A 26,870-nucleotide genomic window follows, 5' to 3' on the forward strand; every position below is an offset into this window, starting at 1 on the left:
GCACCAGCCGTGTGGGAGGCTGGTAACTCCTCATGTCCAAGGAAACAGAGAGTTTTTAAAGATTTTTGGACATAAAGGCAGTCAAGAAAAATCTAGTGCTTTCCCCTGAGCTTGTATGTGAATTTTAGTGATGTCTCTTTTTGTGTGAGTTCAAGAAATCATTTTACAGTGGCTGAATTTTTAATGGAAATAAGAAAAGTATTCAGCAGGAGACCAGCTGTCTCCCTCACTCTGCTTTTCTTTATTTCTCTCTGTATTTTGAGGCAAAAAGAAGGAAAGCCAGAAATATGACACTGAGAAAAAACAAACTTTCACTTTTTAATGTATCCTAAGAGGAGTTTGCTGCAGTGTCTTGTGCTTTGTGATGGAGAAACAGTAAACAAGCAAAGCCCAAGGAATGCAAAATGCTAATACTACTTCTAAATGGACTGCAGAATGCTGGAGTTAAGCCTTGGCAAGACTGGCGGTCTTTTGTTTGGCTAATGAATGAAAATAATTAAAGGCAATAATTTTCCCTGTACTTCCTTTGGTACTAAGCCTACCTGCATAAACAGAAGGTTGATCCATCATTTTGTGTATTTATCACTTTATAGTTCAGTTAATTTTGAATCAGCAAAATAGATTTATCTCTATTAGCATGATGGCAGTATAGTGACAGCTGTGAAGGCTGTTCCTATCATAAATACTAAAGTTTGTCCAGGTGGCTAAATCAGAGAACTAATTCATCTTCCTTGAACTGCTGAGCATCTTCTGACAGTGCAACCAGTTGATCTTATTAGCATTTTTGCAAAGTGTACTTTCTGAGGTGCCTAGTTTTTCCTGTGGGGGAAGATGAGCGAGGAGACTGAAGAAGAAAGCATAAAGACAGGTCTAAATTTTGAGAAAGTGAAGGTCAGTGAAGCAAAACATAAAACGAGGCAGCTGCGAATGCAGAGCTGTGCAGGACAGGTTGTTAAGTGGCAGCAGTGATACAGCCTGGTATGATGGCACCAAGATTTCGGCAGGTGTGTGTGCCAAATGCACACACAAAGGCAAAGAGTAAAAGAAAATACTGAAAGGGCAAGGTTTGTCAAGTGGGTAGGAAGAGGAATCCTTCAAACTTTGGAAGTACAGCGCTGAAGAATGTTAAAAACTAAAAGCTGCTACCTGTCCTGTGGGAGAAGGAAGATCTGTAACTGGAGAAGTTGCTCAATGGAGTTACTGACAGCTAAGCCACATCTTAGGGAAGATCAGGGCACTTAAGATTTCATGACAGATCACGTTAATTTTCAGAATGTTTCAGTTTGTCCAGGAATTTAGGTGCAATCTGTTCATGCACCTTGCGTAGTCCTACAAGGCAAGTTCTGTCTGTATGCAAAAATTAGGGATTTTAACAATCAGATTGTACTAGGATGGAGTTTGCTAGATTCATCTTCAATGCTGTTGAAATTAATAGAGTCTCTGAGTTGTTTTGCATTTGTGAGTTGTCAGATGTTTGTTCTTTGTAAAAAGTCAGAGAGGATCTGTTAAAAATCTCGAGCCAGCAGGAGTAAAACAGACGCATGTTCCTTTTTTAGCATTCCGACATCACGATACTGGAATATCTCACTTGAAAAACACTACCCTAAAGTAGCCTCCAACAGCTTTATATTTCTTCCAGCAGCTATAGCAAATCCAACTTCTAACGCTTTAACTTCAGCTTCAGTCAAAGGTTTGGTTGTTTCCCTGATGCAGAATGACAGTCCCTGTTCTGAAAATGTATTGATTGGATTTCCTGGGAGTTTTGTTTAACCAGCAACATTAGAAACCTTCAGTGTTAGTACTAAATGTCATGAAGGGAGGCATCTTGTTTTATCGATATCTTTCTGTAACATTATTGACGGTTCAGTTTGTACAACCAAAACCTGAGAGTGGGAATAATTCTGCCTTCTACTCCTCATATGTATTCCAATTATGATAAAGCTTGAGCATTCTTACTGTTGATGAGTTCTATTTACTTACATTGAACCAAATTAAATAGCAAATGTGTTATGTGCAAAAAAAGCCCTGCTGTTAGAAAATGATACTTCTACAAACAGTGGGCTTCCTGAGCTGGACCTGCAATGTACCAGGTCTTTGGTCACTCCACTGTAGTTTTGTGGATCTTGGTGCTGCCAAACCACTTTCTGCTGGTCCTGTGTCTGGTCCCAGAGCATTGCAGCATCACAACAGATCTTACAGGAACTCTGGAGTTCAGCGCAATATTATTGCAATTTATGTAGCAAAGCCACCCAACCCGTCCAAGCTGTTCCTCTTGATCTGAATTTTTAGCTTCTTGGCTGTTGTAATATTAATCTCTTCATAAAAGGAATACTTCAGAGCAAAATACCCCATCTTTTGCTTACCATATGTCTTTTAGAAATTGGTGTATTTCAGACTCTTAGTTGAAGTGTCTTTGATATCTTGAGCATTTAAGGGGGTTGCAGTCTTGATTGCTAAGTTTCATGGATGATAGTTCAAAAATCTTTAGTTGAAAAAATGATTAATTTACCAAAACTAAGTTGTGAAACTCATCTCAAGTTAGCACAGACTAAAGAGGTCAGCGCATTCCAGAGAAGGGTGTTTTTCAGGTATTCAGATTTGTTATAACAGATGGGAATCACCCCAAGCTTGGGTTTCATGGAGAACCAAGTCACTTGTGTTTCAGAACTGAATCCACCTTTCATCTCTTGGTACACTTGGAAAGCTATGTGTGCTTTCCCAGGGCTGTTTACCACAGTTTCCCCTTCAAAGCACACAACATCTGGGCACTACAGGAGCCCTGCATTTGTGTGACTTCTAATCAGCTGCAGCTTCACTGTAGTGTAGGCTTGGTCATGTTTGATATTGTGTAAAGACATCCTGTATTTATGTTGTGGTTCTGACTCACACTCAGAATGTATTGGGTGATTTTAGGTATTTGGTTATCAGATTTTCCATATTCTGCAAATGCAATTCTGCAGTTGGTAATACATGTAAGATCAGTTGTAATAACAAGCAGTATGAAAGAAGAAGAGATGAGTCAAGAGAAGAACAGAACAAGGGGCCAAAGAACCACTTCAAAATAAGTACTTGGGTTTTTAAAAATTACTCCTATTATCACTTAGCTTTTGTGTTCAAGGGTTCACAAACCACTATAACTTGTTACCTTTTTCCAACATTCTGGCTGACCTCCTGGATCTGCAAACACACACACAAAAATTAATTTAAGTATCTAAAATGTAACTTCTTAATTTCTCTATTAGATCCTTTAGGGATATCCTGTGGCTTAACCTTTTGTCTGAAGGTCAAGAGAGTTTTATTCATCTGACATAAGTACCTTGAGTGTGGCATTTATAACCTGAGTAATGTTATGGATGATAACACCATTAGACATTTTTACAGCTTCAGCAGGAGTTCAGCCAGCAGGACTATCAGGCTGATAAATGCTTTCATCTTAAAGGTTGTATTGCTACAATAACCCTGAAACTTAAAGCTGCTCCTTGCAACCTACAGCCTGGCTGAAGAGATGAAGTGTGCCCTCTGATATTTCTCCGTTGCTAAAGAGCTCTCTCAAGTTCCAGTGCAAGAATTTAGATGCTGACATGCAGCTGTTCTGAATTGGAAATTACTGAGGACTTCATAATTTAAAATTATTTGGGGGCAGTGCTACTCAAAAGAATTAGCTTTAGATTGAGATGAGACTGAACTGTTGAGTGATGAATCCAAAGATTTTGTTCCTACCCAGTTAAAAAATGTTTCTGCAGGGTTTTAGGAGGCAGACTCTTGTACTGCTATTTTCAGAAACAACAGAGGTTCACCTCCTCTGTCTGGGTATTTGCAGTTACAGAACTTCTTGTAGACTAGTTAGAAACCAATCTCTAATAGACTGAGAGTGGTGTGAGAAGCTGGTAGGATTTTGCCTATGTAAAAGTTAGTTTTGAGATCAGAGAGTGCCTGTGTTTTGAAAATGAATAGTGAAAATGGCTGTGCACTGATCATGCATGTGAAAACAGTGGAAATAATGAACAGTGTGAAAGGAGATGTCATGATACAAGTGGAAGAAGGATAGAATAAGGGATCACAAGGGAGGATAGTGTGAAATGAACAAAGGTTGAGTTCTTGCTTTCACATTTAAGAATAATACTCTGAGGCTTGTAGCAAACTTTAGTTGCTGTTTTAACACAGCAACTATTTAACGCAAAAATATTTGTAATATGTAATGATTACAGTTAAGGCAGCCAGATACTGATTTTTTCAATATTTTTGATAATGGGAAACGACTCCATTGTTTTTCTTAAGATTTTAATGACGTTATGGGAATTCTGTTAAATTCTCATTCTAGTTTACAAACTTCATTATTTTGATCATAAAAAGAACTCTAGTATTTTTTTGTTTGTTTGCTTTGGTTTGTGGTTGTTTGTGGATTTTGGTGGTTTGTTTGTTTTTGTTTGGTGGTGGGTTTTTTTGCTTGGTTTGGTTGGGTTTTGTTTTGTTTTGTTTTTTGGGGTTTTTTTACTAAGGCTTAGGAAACCACACTTCCTTTCTGAAACTTTCAGAAGTGCAATAATGACAATTGCTTCCTAGGAGACTGCTGTTGAATAAGTCTGATACAATACAGGCGTTGCATGCTGCAAGTCTGGCACAGCCTCTCAGTGGGAAGGTAGAAAAGAAGACCTCTGACAGCAGAGGTCACCAAGGGTGATTGCAGGCTTTGAACAACAAATGTAATGGAGATCCTAAGTAGGCTATGATTTTCCACCTTGGGAAAGAGATGACTGGGCAATTAGATAGTAGAGATCTGTAAAATTGTGACCAATGTTAAGAATGTAAGTAGGGAGTGATTATTCTTGTTTCTTTCAGTGTAAGGAGCTACAGGTTGCCAAATGAAATTATCAGTTATCAGAGAAGAGGGATTGTGGGGGTTTTTTTGTTGAAAGCTACAGGAGTGTGCAGGGGAGATGCTTGCTCAGTGAATACTGTGCTTTTACTCTTCTCCAGACACTTGACCACTCTTAAAGGTAAGATCCAAGGCCAGGTGAATTTCTGACCCAGGCATATAATTGTTAGAACCTTAAATTGACAAGTACTAGAAATAAGTGGCCAACTGAAGAGCAAGTGTAAGATCTGACCTTTCTTTTAGCTTCATTTTTAACGCTGGCTAGTTTTCAAGTTGATGGGTGCTTTTAAACTTGCTTTAAAATGTATTTGCTTCATACAGAATTACGTGATGGCAGCAACAGCCTTGGCTAATGCATTTAGTGCTTTAGGACTTACTGGTCCGTATTTCCTGGTTTTTCTCTTAAAATTCATCAAATGTGCAGGATCTTAACTTTCTTAAATCCTCAAGAAGAATTTATTAAAAAAGAAATGGCAGGTTCCAGTCAGTCTGACTTCAGTCTGTGATTGGCTATGGAGTTGTTTAAGGGCAAGAAAAAACTTGGATTATTGATTTTGTGTTTGAAATGGTGGGTGGAAGCTCTTCTCCTTCATCTCTTCCTGATTGTGCAGCACATTGCCTTATTGCCTTCCCCTTGGCCTGTGTTAATCTTCTTATGCCTGATCATACTGCTTTTGCCTCTTTTTTTTTTTTTTTTTTGGAAGGCATTCTCCCACTTTATCTAGCTCATCAACTGAATAACCTGTCCTTCTCTATTCACCTTTCTATTTCTCATGAGCCATTTGAAATCTCTGCTAGGACCTCACTTTTGTCAGCTGTGTCTTTTCTTTTGATATTGTTATGACTGATGCATACTTTGGTTTCTGCCACCAAGTTTTATGAGTTTTTGTATTGTGTAAGACTTCTGAAGAATCTGTGTTAGCCTTTCTGCCAGCTCACTTCAATTGTGGTAATGATCAAGTTCAAATGAAGTGTAGTGTCTCATATTAAAGTGAATGAAATGCATCCACCATGAAACATTACTTGCTCACAGATTTTACAAACTTACCTGTAGACTCTGCTGCTTTAACTTCATTCTTCACATTCATCTTTGATTGCAGGGTCCTATTCTGGCACCCTTTCACATCCATGACTGCTTTGCTTTCAGTTAATTTCCAGGGTAGCTAGTAATTACAAGATGCATTTGAAGGAGGGCCCCGTGGCTGACATGTGGTGGGACTGAGGCTTGTTGTGTTATTTTCAGGTACTTTTTGGCACTGCTGATGGACAGGTTATCGTCATGGACTGCCACGGGCGAATGCTGGCCCACGTGCTGCTTCACGAGTCAGATGGCATCCTCAACATGTCCTGGAACTACCCCAGCTTCCTGGTGGAGGACAGCAGCGAGAGCGACACGGACTCCGACGACTATTCCCCACCACAAGGTCGGGAGGGTAGTGGGCACATCCTTATCCTTCTGCTTCAGCCTTGCACGTGCTCATGAAGACATCTCAGGTGCCAGGGCGATGTCATGCCCTACCAAACCAGCAGGGTGGCCATGGTTTCAAGCTCTTGTGGAGCAGAGAGAGCTGGTATGGGAGAGTGGCTTTGCTCCCAGCTGTGCCCCAGCCTTGCTGCAGGTGATACCTCATCTGCTCTGCCTCTGGTTGGACAAATGAGATAACAACACAAAGCTCGATAAGTTTTCAGTGAGGGTGAGTGAAAAACAGTAGACAGGGACATGTCAGGTTTCACTGATAAGCAGATATGAGGTATTGCAGTGGTTTGTGTGTATGGAGGTAGTCAGAGAGCAGCCACAGAAATTAGTGCACTATTATATAGATTCATGTGAAAAGACAGCAGTACTAGACATGGTGTAAAGTACTATATATTTAGTTTTATCTCTGTTTTGTAGGATTTCTGTAATGCTCATCGTTACAGTCCCATCCTTCATAGTCCTGACATAAAGAGTTCCATAAATACTCCAGAAGGCTCAGAAATGAAGATATTTCCTGCAATTACACTGGGTAGAAGCAGGGTGACTGGAGTTGGCTGGAGTTATTAATTCACATGCTTCAGAGCACATTGCCAGTTTGAGAGTCAGGAATAAATTCCCTCTCCTTAAGTCTCAATACAACTTGTTTGGTGAAATGTTTTGGTTTTAAAGTCTTTGGAAATGATCAGGAGCAAAGACTTATGAGGCCTAGGTGTCCATGCACAGTCTGTCCCACCCTTCTCATTCAAGTAATGATAATACTTCTTGTTAATGTGATTGATCACTTTATAAGCTTTAGGTGAAGTGTTCCAGTGTATAAAGCCTGAACTACATTAAGAACTAAGGTTATATAACAGTCAGTGATTGTACAGTGGAAATTTTAAATATTAAACAATTATTCAAAAATAATTCTGAATTTGCCTCTTGGACCTGAACTTCTGAATTGAGGACTTTTGCAGTTTTAACTTTCATTTGGATTCACACCAAAAAATCTACCTTTTCCAGTATATGTTTCTATATAATAAGCTTATGTATTTAACAAATATTGAAAGAAGAGATCTGATCACCTGGAAAATGTTAGAATATTTTTAAAACTGGGTTTTGTTTTGGCTTTCATGCCTCATTTCTGGTACTGAGTAAGATTTGTTACCTTAGCAGGAAAAAAACTAACTTCAACCTAGCAAGCTTCTAAAGCAAGACAGACAACAAAAATAAATTGGATTTTTCCTGGGTTTTTGTTTTGTTTTTCAGAAATACTGAGGTTCCAGTTGGAGGATGGTGAAATTGCAGATGAGAGCTTAAATGATCCAAATGTGTGTGTTAGCTTTTTCTGAGTCAGGCAGGGGGTGGGTGGACTCGTTACAAGCCTATTTTAATGATTACCCAAACATGATGTGTTTTCTTTAGAGCAGATGCAGCATAAACCTCTCAAAGGTGACAAGCCTTTGACTCACACAGATGTGTAGGAAGGACTAGAAGTTGGTTGGGATTTTCTTATTATATTATATACACACAGAGGTGCCAGTTACTAGACATCTTTCTCCAGAATGCTTTCTCATCAGCTTTTTAACAAGCTCAGGAAACAACACTACTCTTAACTGGTTCTGCCATTTTTGTTGACTGGAAAGATGTTGGCTGGGCCTTGACAGGCACTTAATCAGGGACCAGTGGCATCTCCTCTCAGAAACTGTAAACAGGAGTTAAACACCAAAAGCTACAGATGGCAATATTGGTCATGAAGTATTTGAGCAAAGGAATTTTAGTGAACTTGCTGCAAAACAAGCTTAGAGGACCAGAGACTTTGCAGAAATGGTTTTTAAAGCCAAGTGTTCTATTTGGGCTCACCTTACTTTTGGGTGCCTTGGATCCTGTTATGCAGAATGGCAGGTGTCTTTTCATGCTGCTGCCTAGACATTTAGAATGCAGTAATTTCTGAAGAGTCAGTATGTTCTCTTAGAAGTTCTTCAAATGTCTCTGTGTGACATCAGGAAGAGTCCCTGGTACCTGCCCAAGCAAAAAGGATGTAGAACAAATTGCTTTTAATGTCATTATAATGTTCATCATGCTGGTTTTCATTGCTGGGGTTCTGAAAAAGTCTTCTAAGGCACTGATTTTCCCTTTCTATGTCACTTTGAGGAGTTGAGAATGCAGAAAGACTGAAAAACACCACTATGTGACATAATAGTATATACATAAATCACCGTGGATATGATGCAGTGAAAATTGACAAAGTAAAAGCACTGAGGTTTCACAGAAACAGAGAAGCTTAACTAGCTAAACCTGCTTTGCTTGTGCCCACAGATGTTGCAGAAATAAGCAGGTAGAGAGGCTTGGAACAACTCCTGATGGTGGTAGGCTGAAGTACAGTGTGTTTTGGCCTGGATGTGATTATTTTTGGTTGTTCACCTTTTGCTCACTCAGAGCTTTGTTTTGCAGACGGACCAGCTGCCTATCCAGTGCCGGTGCAGAACACCAAGCCACTGCTTACTGTCAGCTTCACGTCAGGAGACATCAGTTTGATGAACAACTACGATGACTTGTCTCCTACTATCATCCACTCAGGGTTGAAAGGTATGAAAAATAAGCCACTTCTCCCTCTCCTGTGCCCTGTTTTTCTTGTATTTTTGATGATGTGTGCATAGGTTGCATTTTTGCGCCTCTTGCTCCTTAAGCCAGGAGCCCTTGGTGCTGATATTGCCGTTTCCAGCAGTGACACCTGCTGGAGGAAGAGCAGTTCTTGGTTGATGGAGTTTTTGTAGGATTTCTGTAATGCTCATCGTTACAGTCCCATCCTTCATAGTCCTGACATATTTTGAAAAAATGCCTAACAATATTTTTGAGATCGTGTTTTTGTGGCATTTGTGTAGGGCAGCTGATCTGTTTTGCAGTTTTCCAGCAGAATGCATTAAATTATTATGGTTCTTTGTGTGAATGTCTCTGCTACATAACACTTTCTTTGCATGTCTAATTCACAAAGTCTTCCATGCTTTGGTAACCTGGTATAAATTGCAGTGCTGCTTTGGTTCTCACAATTATGGAAAACTTGCTAGAATTATTAATTGTCAAGAGGCAAGTTATTCTGAGAGAGGAAAAAATTCCACTGATTAATAACTATACATTTTGCTAAGTGATGTGCATGAATGTTTGCACAATCAGTATTCCATGTAAAATCTTTAACTCACATTGAAATTTTTACTGGTCTTACCTATTAAAAATGTCCTTTACTTTGCCAGCACTGTCTGTGCAATTTACTGTGCTTTGCCTGCAGAGACATTTTAATTCAATGCAGCACATAGGCACATGCTTAAATATAGGTTCCACCAAAGTTTTTTCATCTCCACAGGTAAATTAGTTTTAAATTAGATGAAAAGAGAATTAGGCTGTTGGAGGAAACTCTTAGCTGTTCTGAAGTAGTGGGATGTTTTTGGTGAAAAATTGCCCTATCACCGTCCCCACAGTTTTTGGGTGATCTGTTATGTACAGTAGTCTTGGGAGGTAAAAACATCACCTTTGAGGTTTCTTTTCCATTCCTTTCTCCATCTGTGCCAACCCCAGAAATGCGTGAGTGGCAAAACCCAGCATCGTGAGACAGCCCTACAATCCAGAAAACTTCATCAGCTGAAAGGATACCAAAAGTGTGGAGAACTGGAGCCAACTTAAAGAAGCTCTTGTGATAATCACCAATGGGTCTGCTCAGCATTTCTGGAATATTAGAGTAATTAGGGTACTGAGCAGTCTTGAGTTGTCATCCAGTCTAGCTTTCAGCTGGGAACAGTAGCAGAAACAGACCTCATCTTATTCTCTGCTTAGAGTTGCAGGGCTCTATCTTGCTGGGGGTGTCTGTCCTGTTTCTCCTTCCCCATTGACTTTCACTAGTGCAAAAAAGATCCCTTAAGTATGTTACCCTCCTGTAGCAAAATGTTAATGTGCTAGATAGGGTAGGAATATTTTTATTGGTTATAAGCTGAACTACATTTTTGTCATCATTAGACAAAAATTATGCAGAATCTTACTGAATTGGGAGTGTGCGTGAGACAGAGAGATTATTGGGATATTGCTGTCTGTTGTTTTAAGCACTGTACAGTGGAAAGTATTTTATGTCTGGCTCTATATAGATGTTCACACTGACTGTAGCTTCATAATTTTTTTCCAAGTGACTCTACATTTTACTGGATTTTATCACAGGCAAGAATGTGCAGAACCACCAAGTGGGGTCTTCAGTCTGCAAGTCCTTGTTCATGTGTTTGTGTTTGAAATCTCAAAGTATTGCTCTGTGATCTCTGCAGCAGATATCCTTGCCTTTATCGGCTGCTGTAGGCTACTTATTGTATTTTTAAAGTAGGCAACTATGAAATTATTTCAAGCAGTAGCAATATATCTTTAATATATAGAGAATATATATATTCTACTAGTTTTGCAGAGTTGTCATTTTACTGATAATATTTCTGTTAAACTGACAGAGGAAAAACCTTGATAATTTGATTACCCAAATAAAAGTTCTTTTGATCCAGCTTGAGCAGTCCTGGTAGTTTTGTCAGTCCTAGTGGAGGTCCTGAACTGTTCAGATGTATCCTTTTTTTTTTTTTTTGTGCTTTTTAACTGTGTGATTCTCAGTGCACTGCTTCCTGCAGAACTGTTGAGCTACATCTATTAATTGTACTAGTTAGCCACAACTACTGCCTGCAGAGCTGTTGCACATTTACAGTGCTCTGTGTTCAAGGCTTGTTGATATACATGCCTGTGGTGGCTGGAAAGCAGGAGTGACTGATCCTTGTGTAGACCATTACCCTAAATGAAACCTCCATTTGATTTCTAATCTCTGTGCTAGTGCTGAGAACCTATTCATCAGTTATTTTATGTAAAGGTCCAGTAGTCATTGAAGATCCTCTTGGCAGTGCAAGTGTGTCAGTAGAGCCACACTGCCCTGAGGGGATGCTGCAGCCCACATCCACCCCTTTGCTGCCTTTGCAGCAGTCTAATTCTAGGACTTTGAGAGAGAGAGAGAGAAAACTGCTGGACACTCCTTCCTCTTGTCATGGGGATCAGCTGAAAGTTTTACCTGAAGACATGTATCCAAAGGAGACAGTTTTTTCATTATGGTAGTTCCAGTTATCCAGTTACCAAAAGTGGAGCTGATCAGCTTGCCTTGTTTATTTCTAACCTGCCTATCTTTTTCCTGTCCAAGAAACATGAATTAAATCCCATTGTAGGTTACTTAGAGGGCTGAAAACTAAGAGAAAACAAGAGGCATACAATGCCTAGCTGTGGAAAAATTACCTTGAGGAACACGTGGCTTCCTCCTGATATGTACAGAAGCAAAATTCCCATGAGAAATATCAGAAAGTTGAAATAATACAAAACCATTTTAAATTGCGCATGAAAGTCCTTGCAAATGACAAGTTGACAACTTGAAACAATTTTGAGATCCTTCCTGCCAACTCTCATTTCTCTCCTGCTTCTTCATTTGGAGACAGCTTCTCGCCCACAAGTGTCTTCAAAAGGTTCTTGGCAGATTGAGCATCCCAGAGCACAGAAGTTTTGTCTTTACCTTCGCTTTGTCTCAGCACAAAATAGCTGCCTTTCACTTCTGGTTTAAGAGTAGAAAGATTTAAAGACTAGCTCGGTATTCCTTGAACATGCAAATCTACCTTTGAAACACGAACAGAAATGCAAAATACTTTTTTAGAGTTACTCTAGAAGTGTGACAAAGAACTAGAGGATATAAGGGTTTGAAATAAGCATCCCCCAAATTAAGCTGTGGGCGTCCCTCATCATGAGGTGCCTGTAAGAGAAGTAACTGATATGTATATTCATATCCATGTATATGAGAGTCTGAGCAGTCCCTGTGTGATTCCAGCAAAGCCCTGCTAAGCAGCTGAGTAGATTTTCACAAGTCAGAATCACAGAATCATTAGGGGATCAGCCAGTCCAACCCCCTTGCCAAGGTAGGGTCCTCCAGAACTGGTTACACAGGGACTTGTCTTGGTGGGTTTTGATTGTCTCCAGAGAGGGAGACTCCTCAGCCTCCCTGGGCAGTCTCTTCCAGTGCTCTGCTGCCCTCAGTGTAAAGAAATTCTTTCTCATGTTGAGGTGGAATTTCTTGTGATTTAGTTTATGGCCATTGCTCCTTGTCCTGTCACTGGGCACCACTGAAAAGAGTCTGGCATCGTCCTCTCTGCACAAACCTTTGAGACAATAATGAGATCCACTTTCAGGCTGCCCTAGACCAAACAAGCCCAGCTCCCTCAGTCTCTCCTTGTAAGAGAGATTCTCCAGAGCTCTCATGATTTTTGTGGCATGATGGTGGCAAAAGAAAGCATATGATATGCAGGCCATATGTATTTATGGACAAAAGTCCGAGTGCTTTTAGTTTCATGTTATACTGTTGTAACTCTAGTTTGAGTTATGCTGAAAGTTACATTGACAGCCATGAGAACATGAGGTATTGCCAGATATTCTGCTTTTTTGCATTATAGGCCTTTCCAGACAAACACTCTGTTACTCTCTTAGTAAGATTATTTATCTGCATATTAACTTGATTCCACTTCTTTACCCCAAAGCTTTATGTAGGATCTTCCACATCAGTTTCAACATCTCTAGTAAATTCTTGTCCTTAGGTGTTTAGGAGCAACTACTGATTACATTCTAGACTCACCACAGAGTGAAAAGAATCTTTTTTACACATTTTTTTTCAATTTACAGAACAAAGAGTCATTCTTAAAAGTGCATCTGTTGCATATTTTCTATATTGCAATGAAAGGATATAGGTTTCTTAGTACTTAAGTAACTTTTGAGAACATGTTTTATCTGTTCAAGTCACTTTGCGGCATCTGAAAATGCTGTTCCTGTTGTTTCTAGCCAGTGTTTACTGCAAACCATCTTTGTGATTTCAGATGTGGTGGTTCAGTGGTGCACACAAGGAGACCTGCTTGCAGTAGCAGGCATGGAGAAGCAGAGCCAGCTGGTTGACCTCAGCAATGGTTCCCTGCTGAAAAGCGCGCTTGTCAAGTTCTACAACGTGCGTGGGGAACACATCTACACTCTGGAGACACCTGTGCAGGTAGGAGGCATTTTTAAAGTCTGTTTAGTTTTTTTTGCATGTGTTTTTCCCACATTAGCTCATTGCTGTAGACCTGTAATGTGGAAAAGGTTGCAAAATGCCCCAAATCCATCCTAAAACACAATATAGATAAAAATGAGCTATAAACAATGGTTGTTTGCATTAGGGGAGACATGGAAGACTGCGCTTGGTTCTAAAGTCCACTGTGCTAGGTACTGTGGAAGTGCAAAAGGAGCAAGTCTGTTTCCCAAACTCACTGAACGGCCATGAACAGACAGAAAAAGAAAATTCCATTGTTTTATGGCTAAGTGACTGAGGAGAAGAAAAAACTGAATAACTTGCTTGATGTTGTAGCAGAGCCAAGAGCTGGACAAAAATATTCCAATTCCAGTATCATAACTGCAGGTTTATTCTGTTACTGTAATTTTCTAATGTACAGTCATTTGGTGTGATGCAGTAACCTCAGTCATGTAACTTGCCAAGTAAATGCCAGCACATGGTCTGTGAGCTGCTCAGGATCACAACATGCTTCAAAGGTCTTTGCTGGTACTTCAGAGCCCAGCTGAATGTAATTCTGTGTCATTTTCTGCAGAACAGGGATGACTCCATTTTGATTTCTGCTTCTAGTAATGAAACTTTGTAATAGCTGTGAAATCTAAAAGTGAAGGAAAATGCTGTAGATATATTAATTGTATTTAATGATGATACCATGTATTATCATTTTTTTTCCAGTATCCTGATCTGGAATGGATGCAAAAGGGTGACATAGTAAACCATCTGCTCAGCCTCTGTATTTGCTTATATTTAGCATTAACCTGTGCTTATTAACCTTAGCACTCTAACTTAGATAGAATTCTTTAGTTGTGTAGAGTGTAACATAATGGTCTCTAAAGCCAACCTAAGTATGTACAGTGATATCTAATGCTGATTTAGGTACCTAAAGGACTTACCCATAAGCACAGCTATATTGCCTTAAACGTAGCCCTTGCAGCAAAGTAGCACAGCCCTTTCCTCTCTGGATCAGTTCTGAAGAAAACATATTTATATCAGTGTTGCTTTTTTCCCAGCCCAGGTGAAAAGCAAACCTTGTTCTGTTACTTCAGTACCAGAACTCAGTATGTGCACATCAGCTGTTGAACCCTCTGGTGCCAGGCTGTGAAATCACTCTGTGGTTTGAGCATCAGAGCCCGTCAGGTCAGGTTGTGACCTCTGTGTGTGCAGGCTTTTTCCCTCAGTGCTTTCTTCCTGCTAATCTCAATTTCTTCTTCATTTAAATACTTTCATCTCCTCTAGTTCTCCATGTATAGCTTCAACTTCTTTTCATGCATTCAGCTCTTTCCTTTTTCCTCCACCCAACCAGCTGGGAGAAAGCACAAATTGTGCCTGATGTGGGGGCTAATTATTCCGCCATTCTCTGAGTGCTTACAGGGCAGCTGAGAGGTCAGACAGAACAGGTGCATGCCAAGTTTGTACTGCAGTATTTCTAACAGTGGAAGTAGTAATATAAGCCTTTCTGCTCTTTCCAGCTGCTATTTTTGTTGGGAATAGCAATATTTTAATGTAAGGGAGATTTCTTCCCTCATTGTCAACTGCAGACTAAAAGCCAACTTCAGAAGTTGTAAGCCAGGTTGTTAATTGAAGGATGAGGACAGTCAGGGAGAGGCAACCACCAATTAACAAGATAATCAAGGAGTCTCATTTCCTTTGGAAATTAGGATAAAAATAACATTCAAACTGATATATTTATGTTTATGAAAAAGCTGTGCGCATAAACCTACCTAAAATTAGAGCCACCCCTCTTCTCTTATTAGTCAGTGTTTAGTCTCTTTATTAGGTGCATCTAAATTCGTATTTACTCAGCTGCAGGAGGAAGTGAGTGATCTTTCAGAAGAACACCTATGTCTGCTCACGTGGACTTTATTCTCCTATGTATTTGAATGCTGGTCTAGCAGTATTACCAGCTAAATGACAGGTATGCTAGAACATTGTTAAGTATTTGGTTGACTGACAAAACCAGATAAAAACCAATGTTGCAAAAAAATTGCTGGTAACTTCTGTGATGCTGTGCCTGTGCTCCAAAGATGTATGTGCAAAAATGAGAGTGAGTCAGTGGTCCTAGTAATTTGTGTCATGACAAACTCATCAGAATAAGTTAATTAATTTTTCTGTACCATGGCAGTCAGCCTTGTAATGGGATTTTATAAGATTCATCACTGGTTACTGAACTAAAAAAAAAAAAAAAGAACAAGAAAATAAAAGAATTTGCTCATCTTGAACTCTTCTGCTAAGACTTTCTTATGAAGAAGCAAATGTGTGACTGAAAAGCACATTGATTATAAATGAATGTTGTTCTGAATACAAAAGCCAGAAAAAATAAAACAAAACATTAAAAAAATAATGGATTACAGGTACAAAACTGATTTTCCATGTGGTCCTCTGTCCCAATTCTTTGACATAGCAAATGTCTGAAAATTTTACCAGTAAAATATACTGAACTGTTTTTGTTTCTGCTGTTTGTCTGTCCTATCTTCAGTAGGATAGTCAGGAAACAGATTGTATTGTTTTTAACAAAACTCAGTCTAAGACTGACAGGATTTATATGCAACTTGGCTAGAATGTTACTGAACATAAAGTCACTGCAAACCCCAGTGGTAGAATAGATTTGGGAACTGCAGGTAACTCATCTCAGTGATGACTGTTGTCATGGAACTCTGCAAGATGTTCTGTATGCTGCCTTCTGCTCCAGCTTTAGTGTGGTTTTGGCATCCTCTGTCGTGTTTGATTAACTCTCTTAAGCTTTTACCTTCAGTGTAGGAATTTATAGTTCATAAACCTAGTTTGCTGGCTATAAAGCTCTAGATAGGGAAATCACACTTGTTTAGAAGTACTGAAAGAAAAGCAGTAGCTTTGCTTGAAAAACAACATTCATAAACAGAATGGTAGAGTTGGCATAGTGTAGCAGTCGCTCCTGTTCCTGGCTCTGGGGCTTCAGCCTGGCATCCTGGCAAGGATGTGTTTGCAGAATAGAGTGGAAAGAGCTGAAAAAGCATCAGTAAGGGCTGGTCAAATACTGAACTGAATTCTATGCAGAGAGCATCTTTTAAGGGCTGGTGGTCAGCTGATGACTATTCAAAAACATACACCAATTTCTGTAAAATTTACCTCTTACTATGCCTGTCCTTGTATACACTACAAACACCAATGTGGGGTACTAAAAATATGCCCAGGTTTTCCATGGGCCTGCTTTTTCAAACATTTAAAAATGAGATTGCAACAGCACGCTGCCCTGCTGGTCATAATGTTTTTATTGTAAGAATGTTAATTTCTTACATTGTTTGGTAAGTCCTCACTACTTTTCCCTGGCATCAAGCAGGGATGAGAATAATCAACTCATTTAAGACCGTTTTATAGTCGTACTAAAATTGTTTACCAAATGCTGCAACCCAGTTCTGTCACTTTTAGAAGATCTCATCTAATGTGCAGACAGGTCTTTATTATATCAACTAACTTTACCTGCTGTCACTTCTGATTGGAAACAGATGCTTCATATCTTCTTATATCCTGAACTTTGAACAGGAGTCTCCTACAGGATCTCTTCAACATTATCTAACTGCCAACTTTAACAAACTTGTGATTTTTTTTCTTTGTAATGGTTCAGTCTTCTGGCTTATATTTGGTCCCTTCTTCAGGTTTTATGATTTTTTAATGTGCCCCAGAGGGGACCAGGGGAACAAGAGCACAGATTTGGAAGCTACAATGCAGATCTCCTCCATACACCTTTAATTCTACAGTAAATGTACATGACTTTAAGGTTTTATATCACTGTGTAGCTGGTGTGAGTACAGATTACATCTTGAGTGCAGCAAAGGAGGAGGAGAGGGAACTAAGCTTCACATGTGGTATAGACAGCAAGATTAAATGTAAAAAAACATGTTTATCTGTGTAATATTTTTAAACCGAATTCAAAGTGGTGTACCAAAGATAAATCTTTATGGTAGAAGTTTCCAGAAGTCTTTGAGAAGACAACCAGCTTGCTATAGACCTGCTGCTGTCAGCATTTCACAGACTGCTTCTCTGCTGGAAATGTCCCAGCATCTAAATGAACAGATTTAAGATTATATGATACTGCAGAAACCTGGTAGTTCTGTAAAGGCTAGAGAAGGAAGGTGCAATTTTAGGTTTAATTCAGATCAAAAGGTTCTGAAAGAAGAGGCTGCTTTTTATGTTACTCAGCTGAGCAGACCTTGCTTACTTTTCTTCATTTATTTCACACAGAGTGCTCAGGTTTGTTGCATCTGAATTAATGTTGCCTTTCATTTATATTGCCTAAAATCAATTTTATTTAGTTGTTATGGGTTATGGATGTTGTTATGGATGACAACAAAGCTTCAAGAAGCTTATTTTCTTACAGGAAAAAAAAGCAACAGTTTAGAACTAACTGATGAAACACGCTTTAGTATATCAATAAGGACCTTGGTGTTCTTTATATAGGCCACAGGATCATTTCTGCTGCAGGAATGGATTTTGATCAGCACTGGAAATTGAAGACACTTTTCTAAGCAACTCTTTCTGTTAAAGTGGAATCTTGTTGAATTGACTTCTTAAAAAAATACCGTAGAAATAGAGAGGGTGTAAGAAACAGCTGCCAATCAAATAAGAGTTTATGACATCAAAATCATATTAGACCACAGCAGTGGCAGATTCCTCATCATTTGTCACCATCAGCTCTTAGCAGTTAATATTTTTCCCACTGTAAATACGAGGAGAAGAAGAATGAAGGAGTGTTAGGCTGCTTTCCCACACCATCCATGAACACTGTGGCAGCACAGAGGTGTGCACACACAGCTCACAGGAGCCAGGTGGGCACTGCAGCCATTGCACCTTTCAGCTTGACTCTGGGAGGGAAGAGTGTGCATTTCCACATCAGCAGTCTGCAGTGAGAGCAAGCAGGCAACCTACTTACGCATGCCATTCACTGGATACTATTTTGCAGTTGTGTTCTTCCTCCTGAGAAAAGTCCTGCTAGTTCCTGGGCTTTCTGCCCTGGAATACTATTTTTATTTCATTACCAGTGGGAGTCCCAGTGCCAACAAACAAGGGATTAGTTCAAGCAGCAGGCAGACCCCATGGCTCAGGATTTCTGAGCTCAAGGCAGGCAGCAAGAATCAGCTAGAACAGTGTTTTCATTGACTGAACTGCATACAAGTGATGGAATGTATATATATTATGTTCTCTCCTGTAATAGAGACAGTAGAGTGACTTATAAGAAGCAACCACAGGGCTTTGAGTGGGAATATCCATTCCTGCATGCTTTTCTAAGGGGAATCAACATCCCAGCTGGGAGTACAGATTTGAGTAGCTTTAGCTCACTTTCAAGCTCACTTGGAAAGAAATGGCAAAAGAGCTCCTTGTTAGTCACTTGTTGAGATGTGTTTTCAGTCAGTATTTCTCCTGATAAAGCATTTTTTTCTTGTGCTTTAGCCAATAATTTCTAATATATAATTGCCATAGAACTACATGTTAGTATTTAAACCCTGGAATTCATTCAGGTATTTACAGTTTATGCTGAGATTTTTCAAAACCTGATGATATTTTTATATGCAAAGTGAGAGTAGAAATTCTCATTTTGTATTTGTAGCTGCATTTCTTCGTTCCTAGCAGAAAAAAACCCCAACTCTGCAAACATGGAAAATAAAATTCTTCTGCCCTAGGTTCTGCTTGTTCGTTTTTTAACATGTGGGTACAACAACTTTTGGATGCAACAAAAATTTGGATACAACTTTTGTCCTACCTTGTTTCGCTAAAACGGTGCAAATAAATGGATGCTTTATGGGGAGCAATACTTTTATGTTGGATGTTGGAGGTCAATTGCTTTTTCTCAGTAGAGTTTGAAAAGAAAGCTGTGGCCAGCTCATAACTGACTTGCTGCAGTAATTGATTCATATCTCTTGTCCAGCAAGGGAAAGACTGGGAAGCATAGTTATTGAAAAATATTATTGGAGCAGTACTTTAAAGGTCAGGTCAGATCTGGCATTTGGATGATCTTTTATTTCTCCAAGCCTGTAAAGACAGGCTAATTTTCCTTGAAGCTCATCTGAAGTCTTAGCCCTTCACTGTAAATTAAATGTTGCTAAAGACTGGGCTGGAGGAGCACCAAGGGTCTGACCATTTCAGAGAAAGGAAGGCAAGGTATGTCTGGTGGTGTGGCACAAGTGCTCTTTGTTGAGGTTGAAAATATAAACATAATGAGGTATGTGGGGAGACTAATTGTACAAATTGAAGAGTAGAAATGTTATGATTTACAAACAGTACAGCACTTGTAGGTATTGTGTGTGTGTTTGTTTAATCACCCACCCACTCACATATTGTTTGCATGTACATTCATAAACAGATTATAGGAGCATCATACATTGAGAAGTTTAGGAGGTGACTGAATTATGGTTGCCTGTTAGGAAACAGTGGTGAAGTTTTCACCTTCTGACTTTCTACTCCTCGGAGCTCCACAATGCTATGTTGCCAGAGGTCCTACCCTGTGTTTCAGAGCTTCTGAAAAACCTTTCCCTTGAGACTGTTTTAGATTGCAAAGGTTCCTGGTGCTTTCTGCACCTCTGATGCTCTCTGCGTGGAGCAGTAACCTGAGGAAAGAGGTGCTTTTATTTGACTCTATTTGGATGAAGAATGTCCTACCTGGGTGTGATATATTGGGTTATAATAGCTGCAATATGAGACATCAGGTCTGGGTATGCTGTACTGGATTATGATAGGTGGGATATTCAACTTCTCTTCTGCCATTAAAGTCTGTCCAATAAATAAACATTTTTGTGCCAAGGCACATACTTGTTTGTCCCCTCACTGTGTTTATAGGTAAGCTGTAGCTGATGCAAGGTGAACAGCAGAATGCAGTTTGGATCCCACAGTAATGATCAGGTAGATAGTGCTGTCCATGCTGGGATTCAGCCCTTGGGGAGAATCAGGGTCATTTCTACTGTGCTGTTCTCAGGCTGTCATGCAGTAGATGTGACAGGCACCTACCTTGTGCCAGTGCCTTTTCAACTGCATTTATTTGGTAAGCAGCTTGAGCTGTCTCATTGCTGCCAGGCAGTGTAAGTGCTGAGCCACACTCACAAATCATGGAATACCAATCAGCAGGGGATACTTCATGTGACCTCTCCTCAAATGCAAGGCTGTATCCCACAGATTATGGCTATGGCAAGCCATGTAGAATTACTGATGGTACACAAAGGATTTCTCAGTTCTTTGGAAGTTCTCCACTACAAAATGCATTCAGCAATTACTGTGAAAATCACAAGGTTCACATGTTGCTTCTTTCTATTTGCATATCAGTCAGCCTGAAGATTTGTGCCTTTGTGGAGGTGTGTGTGTGGTATTGCCTAGATGTAATTAAAAAGAAGTTCCTTCATTCCTCCTACTTTAAAACCAGTATTTTCCTTGAAATTTAAATCTATGATAAGGTGACATAGTAGGGAAGATCTCTTATGTGGAAAAGTTTTTCATCCAGTGCTTTATCTTGATGATAAGCATTGGTATAGTGCTGTGCCAGCTGCATTTCGCTTCATATCTGTCACATAAAACCATCTTTTCCCAGTTTCTTGCCTTTAATCATCTTAAATTTGTAAGTGGAAGGGAGGCTTTTTCCTCAGACCAGGTGAGTAAGCTCTGGGCAGATCTAACCCTGCTATCTGGGTACCATACTGCTAATAGAGGAGTGAATAAAAGCTCTTACTGGTGGTGTCTTGACCCTGTCTTCTTGTTTGATGTGTCTTGTGAGAAGATATTCCAAAGATACCCTGACTTTTCAATAAATACAGTTCATTATTTAGATGAAAAATATGTTTGCTTAAACTTGAGAATGTTACAGATGGTGAAAACAAGGAAGACCTTCACAGAAAGGAGTAACTCTTCCGTAGTTCACTGATGACAACCTGGTGTATAGCATTTTTCATGGAGTCAGAGCTTCATCATTACTCTGTGTTGTTTATTTGCACAGAGATAGCAGATGGGATTGAAATACCACAGGGTGTGTGTATATAAGCAAATACAGGTGCTTTGTAACACAGAAAGCAAGAGATGACAGGTGGATGCAAATAATACTTAAGGGCAAAAGTAATGATGATAAGGCTGGAGGAGGTCACAACAGAGTAGTACTTTACAAGAAAATAGGGAATTTTAAAGGAAAGTTTAGGGAGCTCCTTGCAAGCATGAAATAAATGTTCTAAGCAGCTGTGTTTGTTCATCTTTATTCTGTTCCACATTGTGACATTTCATGTCAGTTGGCCCTGAATCTTTTTGGTTTTACTGTTGTGATTTGGACATTTCTGAGTGTAGACAAGAAGAAGACAAAAGGCCATTCTCTGTTGCATTCCTAGTGCTCTTTCACAGTTCAGTTCCTCTGGGAATAGTTCAAAGGAGACACTGCAGCAGAAGATTTGGCACAAAACAAGAAAGCTGGTTGGGTTTTCTCCACTTGTTTTTTAAGTGTCTCCGGGCATATAATTTAACATTTCAGTTGTAAAATATGAGCTGTTACCAGTGGATGAAGACTGATTAGATAACTGAATAAATCATTTGGATAGGGCATCAAAAGATCCTATTTCTCAACACCTTTAAAGTGTCTTTAAAGTCACTTATCCTATCTAGGTACTGAATTTGGTAGCTGATTCCTTGTGTGAAGAGTTTAAACATCCAGAGTAAAAAGCACTGAATAAACATCAGCTGCTGTTTTTGATGATTTGAGATGTTCATATTCTTCTTCTAGGGGCAGTGGTGGGCACTTTAAGTTTCTGGGAGACTTAAGGTAATGTGATCGGTCTGAATTCGTGTCATCACTTGTTGTGCAGCCATCTTAAGAAAAAGATCTTTTGCACAAAATCTTTTGAAGTTGTATCCTTTTGCTCTTCATGCAGCGTCCCATCATCTCCATCTGTTGGGGTCACAGGGATTCCCGGCTGCTGATGGCTTCTGGGCCCGCGCTGTACGTTGTCAGAGTGGAGCACAGGGTCTCCAGCCTGCAGCTGCTGTGCCAGCAGACCATCGCCAGCTGCCTGCGGGACGACAAGGACATCAGCAAGCTGACCCTACCCCCTCGGCTCTGCTCGTACCTCACCACTGCCTTCATACCAACAATCAAGGTAAAAAGAAGGAAATGTGTGCGTTGTGAAGAGGGAAGTGTTGCTAGATCTCCCCCCTCCACGGTGCTCCTAAGTGGCAATGGCTAAATGATAAGATTTTATCATTTTAAAAGCTTTTGCATCCTCTTCAAGACGCCACTGATGCATTTGGTGCCTATTAAAAATCTGAAAAGAAGACTCACGCATGCTGATCTGCATTATTCCATGGAGATGGCCTTTCCAAGTACATAACAAGGGTAAAATATGCTGGTGACTCACAAAGACTTCTGAAGAAGCTCATGCTGGTGATAATGCTCTGTCAGGGTTACAGGAGGGATTCACAGGGGTAAAACTGTAGCCCCTCTACATGTCACATGAGTGCTTATATTCCCAGGAAGGTTAGGCTTAAGACCTGGGGCTGCCCAAACATTTCTACTAACACTGAGTTCTGCTAATCTTACTGCTCCAACAGTGCTATGGAATAATGAACCAGGTATCACACCTTTTCCTGTACCACCAGCAGAATCGTCTGCACAACCTGTTTGTTTCATGGTTATGCCCTCAGTAATATCTTGGGATTTCCAAGCTGTTTATCACAGCCTATAAACCAGTGCATTAGCTGGTAAATGCTTGAAAGTCAAACATACATTTTTGTGATTTTTGTGTATGTGTTACAGCAGTCTCTTCAGCCAGAGATCCTTTTTAAAACAATGCAGAGCTAGAACAACTAATTTGAAATCAGTGGGGCTGACCCAGCTTAAATGAGAACAAATTATGCCTACAAAATAATAATTCAGCATGGTTCCATTTGGGTACTGCTAATCAGGGCAGTTTGTGCAACTGTAAATAATTTCATTTGTCAAAGAACAATAAATGCCTTGCTGTAACCATAATTCCTGGATCTCCAAAGATGCAGAGCATTTATCAGGCTGGAAGTCTCCAGTTCTTTCCATCCAAGATTCTCCCCAGGATGCTTTCCATGTTGTTCCAGAGTCACCCCTCTCCACAGCATCAGTGACAATTTCCTTGCAGTTAGGGAAGACAGGGAAGGGGACGGGATGGGCTGGATGAAGGCAGCAATTGGCTGGGAGCCCTAGGGAGGATCAGAGGGCAGTACAGGGACACGTCATTGCCAATAGTCTTTGTGTCACCTCCTAGAGGAGATGTGAGGATGCAGAGCGGTTGTGGCGCTGCATAGCTGAGAGGTGGGAGCAGTGTTTCCAGAAGCCACGTGCCTATCCTGTTTCATGGGTTTTTCTGGAGCCTCATCAGCACTTACACTTCACCCTGCCTCATCCCAGTCCCCCACTGAACCTATGTTGTCAGCCATGCCTTCAGTGCTAGGCAAGGCACCCTCTTCCATTCCTCTTCCCCCTCCAGCTTGCAGACCACATTTTAGGCCACTCCTCAGCCTATACCCATTTGCCAGGTCAAGGAAGCCTATTTTTTCCCTACCTTTTTTTTCCTTATACTTTCATTTTGAAAGAAATTCTGTTGACTTACACACATTAATAGTATTTGTGTCATACAGGCTATATTGTCCTAGACAAAAGCAGTCCTACTGCTTTAGGATTGAGTTTTTCGTGCATTAATGCAGTGTGCTGGCAAGCAGGGCAAAGTAACCCAAGCTTTGTGTTTGTATTTCTCTACATGGCACACAAATGGCCCTCAGCTAGGGTGGGACATGTGCTTGGAAGTGATATAAAAAGTACAAGCTTTTTCCAGAGTTGACATCATTGTAGAATAGTGGCATAGCATGTACCAGTACTAACCAGGAATGGGATCTGAGTGTCCAGGTTCACTTCGAGGGCCTGCAGGAGACAAGATTCTCTGATACTTGACTTGACCATATTACTCAAGTTCAAAAAGAAGTTTCTGATAAGAGCTGGAACTTGAAGGCAGGTTTGTTGTCTCATTCAGTGCACTCACCACAGATTCAACCTTCCTTTTTTAAAACTAGTTTTAGTTTTCATTTTCTGTGTACAACTGCTTTTGATCTTACTAAATAACACACAGCCATTCTGTCTTGCATGTGGGTCCTGCGTAACTGATGAAGTAACCTATATTAATCTTCACCTGCCAAATTAGAGTTGGGTTCAACTTCAGTTAGTTGTGTTGGGATTAAGTCACCACAGAAAAGAGCCCAACCAATATTGGAAAACTTTCTCTTTCCTTCCTCTGTTTAATGAAGCCTCCCATCCCAGACCCAAACAATATGAGAGATTTTGTCAGCTACCCAACAGCTGGTAATGAACGGCTGCACTGCACCATGAAGCGGACGGAAGATGACCCAGAGGTCGGTGGTCCCTGTTACACGCTGTACCTGGAATACCTTGGGGGGCTGGTGCCCATCCTGAAAGGACGTCGTATCAGCAAATTGCGGCCAGAGTTTGTCATCATGGATCCTAAAACAGACGGAAAAGCAGGTACAATTCTATTGTTGCTCTGTATAAAAATGATTTAGCAATACTTTGGATGTTAAATCCTCAAGAGCTTTAAAAAATACATATATATGCAACATGGATGGTAGCATCTGATGTTTTTTTCTGATGTGAAAAAAATCTTTAGCATGACCTAGAAGTTTCTGAAATTATACCCTGCTGCCTTCTGTTTTACAGAAGAGAACTTCTTGTATTCTGAGTAATGGAATATAGATTGCTAATTAGCAGAAAATATTCTTTAGTCTCAATTTTGAAGTCAGTTGAATGCTATTCATCCCTCTGAATGATGTTCACTTGAGTTCAAACCATTGGAAATTTGGAGTAAGAAGGCAGAGTGGAGAACATTTAATTTTCCTCTGCAAAGTTTTATTTCACCTGCTGCCTGTGGATCGGGTTTATGCTTCTGATGACTGAGAGTTATAATTTATACCAGTTTTCTGAAGCAGCACTTAAATTTTCTGGGGCCTGTCTTGATAGATGAAATCTATGGAAACAGCTTGATTTCCACTGTGATTGACAGCTGCAACTGCTCTGACTCCAGCGATATCGAACTCAGTGATGACTGGGCAGCAAAGAAATCTCCAAAAATCAGTCGAGCTAGCAAATCACCTAAACTCCCCAGGTAATAATGTCTTGGATAGTTCTTTTTCCCCAGGTGGCCTCTCTTCCTCCCTGTCTCTCCTTCCCTCTCTTGACACCTTGTAAAATGAAAAGTAAACTCCTTTGGGCACATAGGAATTTTCTGTAAGACTGGGGTCCTCTACAGGGTGCAGTTCTGGGGTGATCTCAGAGACTGGCATAGAGCTGGACTTAGGGGAAGATTTCTGAGACGAAATGTAATGGGAAGCAATAGAGCACAATTTCTCCCCAGGCAGTCTCAAAGAAAGATTTTATAAACTTTCCCACCTTTCCTTTTTTTTCTCTCTTGCCACCATGGAATATATTTTGTCCTTCAAACGGACTGTTTTTACTTTTGTTTATTACATTTCTGCCAGTGAGTTCTTTAGGTGCTTAAGCTGGTATTCTTGACCCCACCTTGTATAGTGGGAGGTAGAAATAACTTTTGGCTTAGGGTAGGAACACTGACAACATCTGTGGAGCCTTGGTTTGCTGTATATAGTAATGTGAAAAATCTGTCAGCTGAGGTGTCATTTTCTCATTTCTTGAGACTTTGCTCAAAGTCTGCATAGCTGAGATCATTCATCTCTGCACCTTTTTGGGATTAGTGGAAGATAAATTGTATCTGGCAGAACTGCTGTAAGCTTTGTTAGATTAATTAGAAAGTATCTAGCATGAGTTACTGCAAGTGTGTCAGGTCCTCTGTATCTTCAAATTTGACCCGTAATTCTCCATTCTGTAGGCTGTACAGTCTTTATTAGTCACTTCGAGGACATCCTACCAGTTGTCTTCTTCTTACATCTTTCCATTCAAAGACATGAGTTTTGTGCTTTTTAGCTTGCCCATTGTTGATTCCAAGTATTGCTTTACCTGCAGAATCAATATAGAAGCTCGCAAATCTCCAAAGATGTCGCGAGCTGCACAGGAGATCTCAAGATCACCAAGGTTACCAATAAGGAAACCCTCTATTGGTTCTCCAAGCCTGACACGAAGAGAGTTTCCTTTAGAAGATATTACTCAGGTATTGTGCACTTTGTTAGCATACCCGATTCAAATGCATTTTTTTCATGAGGCAGCATGTTGTGATAGAGATCCAATGATCAGTTTGCATTAAATTACAATAAGTAGCTAGAACTAGAGAATTGCATCTTCCAGTTCAGTACCAATGTTCAAAAGTGCAATGGAGTAGCAGGTGTTGTTTGGTAAGTACCAGGACCAGTTACTTTTGTCAGTGTGAATCCATGTGAGAGGTTTATTTTAGGTGATGTTGTTG

General features: G+C 40.1%; 1 protein-coding gene across 11 annotated transcripts in view; it reads left to right on the plus strand.

Annotated features, from left to right (window-relative positions):
• TULP4 (TUB like protein 4) overlaps positions 1 to 26,870 on the plus strand; it is a 151,213-nt gene that overhangs the window by 105,856 nt on the left and 18,487 nt on the right. For all 11 annotated transcript variants that reach the window (XM_041469653.1, XM_041469655.1, XM_041469654.1 and 8 more), the window contains 7 exons: positions 6,120 to 6,300; positions 8,787 to 8,921; positions 13,244 to 13,410; positions 22,335 to 22,559; positions 24,730 to 24,964; positions 25,457 to 25,601; positions 26,474 to 26,618. In XM_041469653.1, the coding sequence (XP_041325587.1) occupies positions 6,120 to 6,300; positions 8,787 to 8,921; positions 13,244 to 13,410; positions 22,335 to 22,559; positions 24,730 to 24,964; positions 25,457 to 25,601; positions 26,474 to 26,618 (1,233 nt within the window). The remainder of the gene's footprint in view (positions 1 to 6,119; positions 6,301 to 8,786; positions 8,922 to 13,243; positions 13,411 to 22,334; positions 22,560 to 24,729; positions 24,965 to 25,456; positions 25,602 to 26,473; positions 26,619 to 26,870) is intronic.

Source organism: Pyrgilauda ruficollis, unplaced genomic scaffold, assembly GCF_017590135.1.
Source record: "Pyrgilauda ruficollis isolate IOZ18807 unplaced genomic scaffold, ASM1759013v1 scaffold24, whole genome shotgun sequence".
Taxonomy (NCBI): domain Eukaryota; kingdom Metazoa; phylum Chordata; class Aves; order Passeriformes; family Passeridae; genus Pyrgilauda; species Pyrgilauda ruficollis.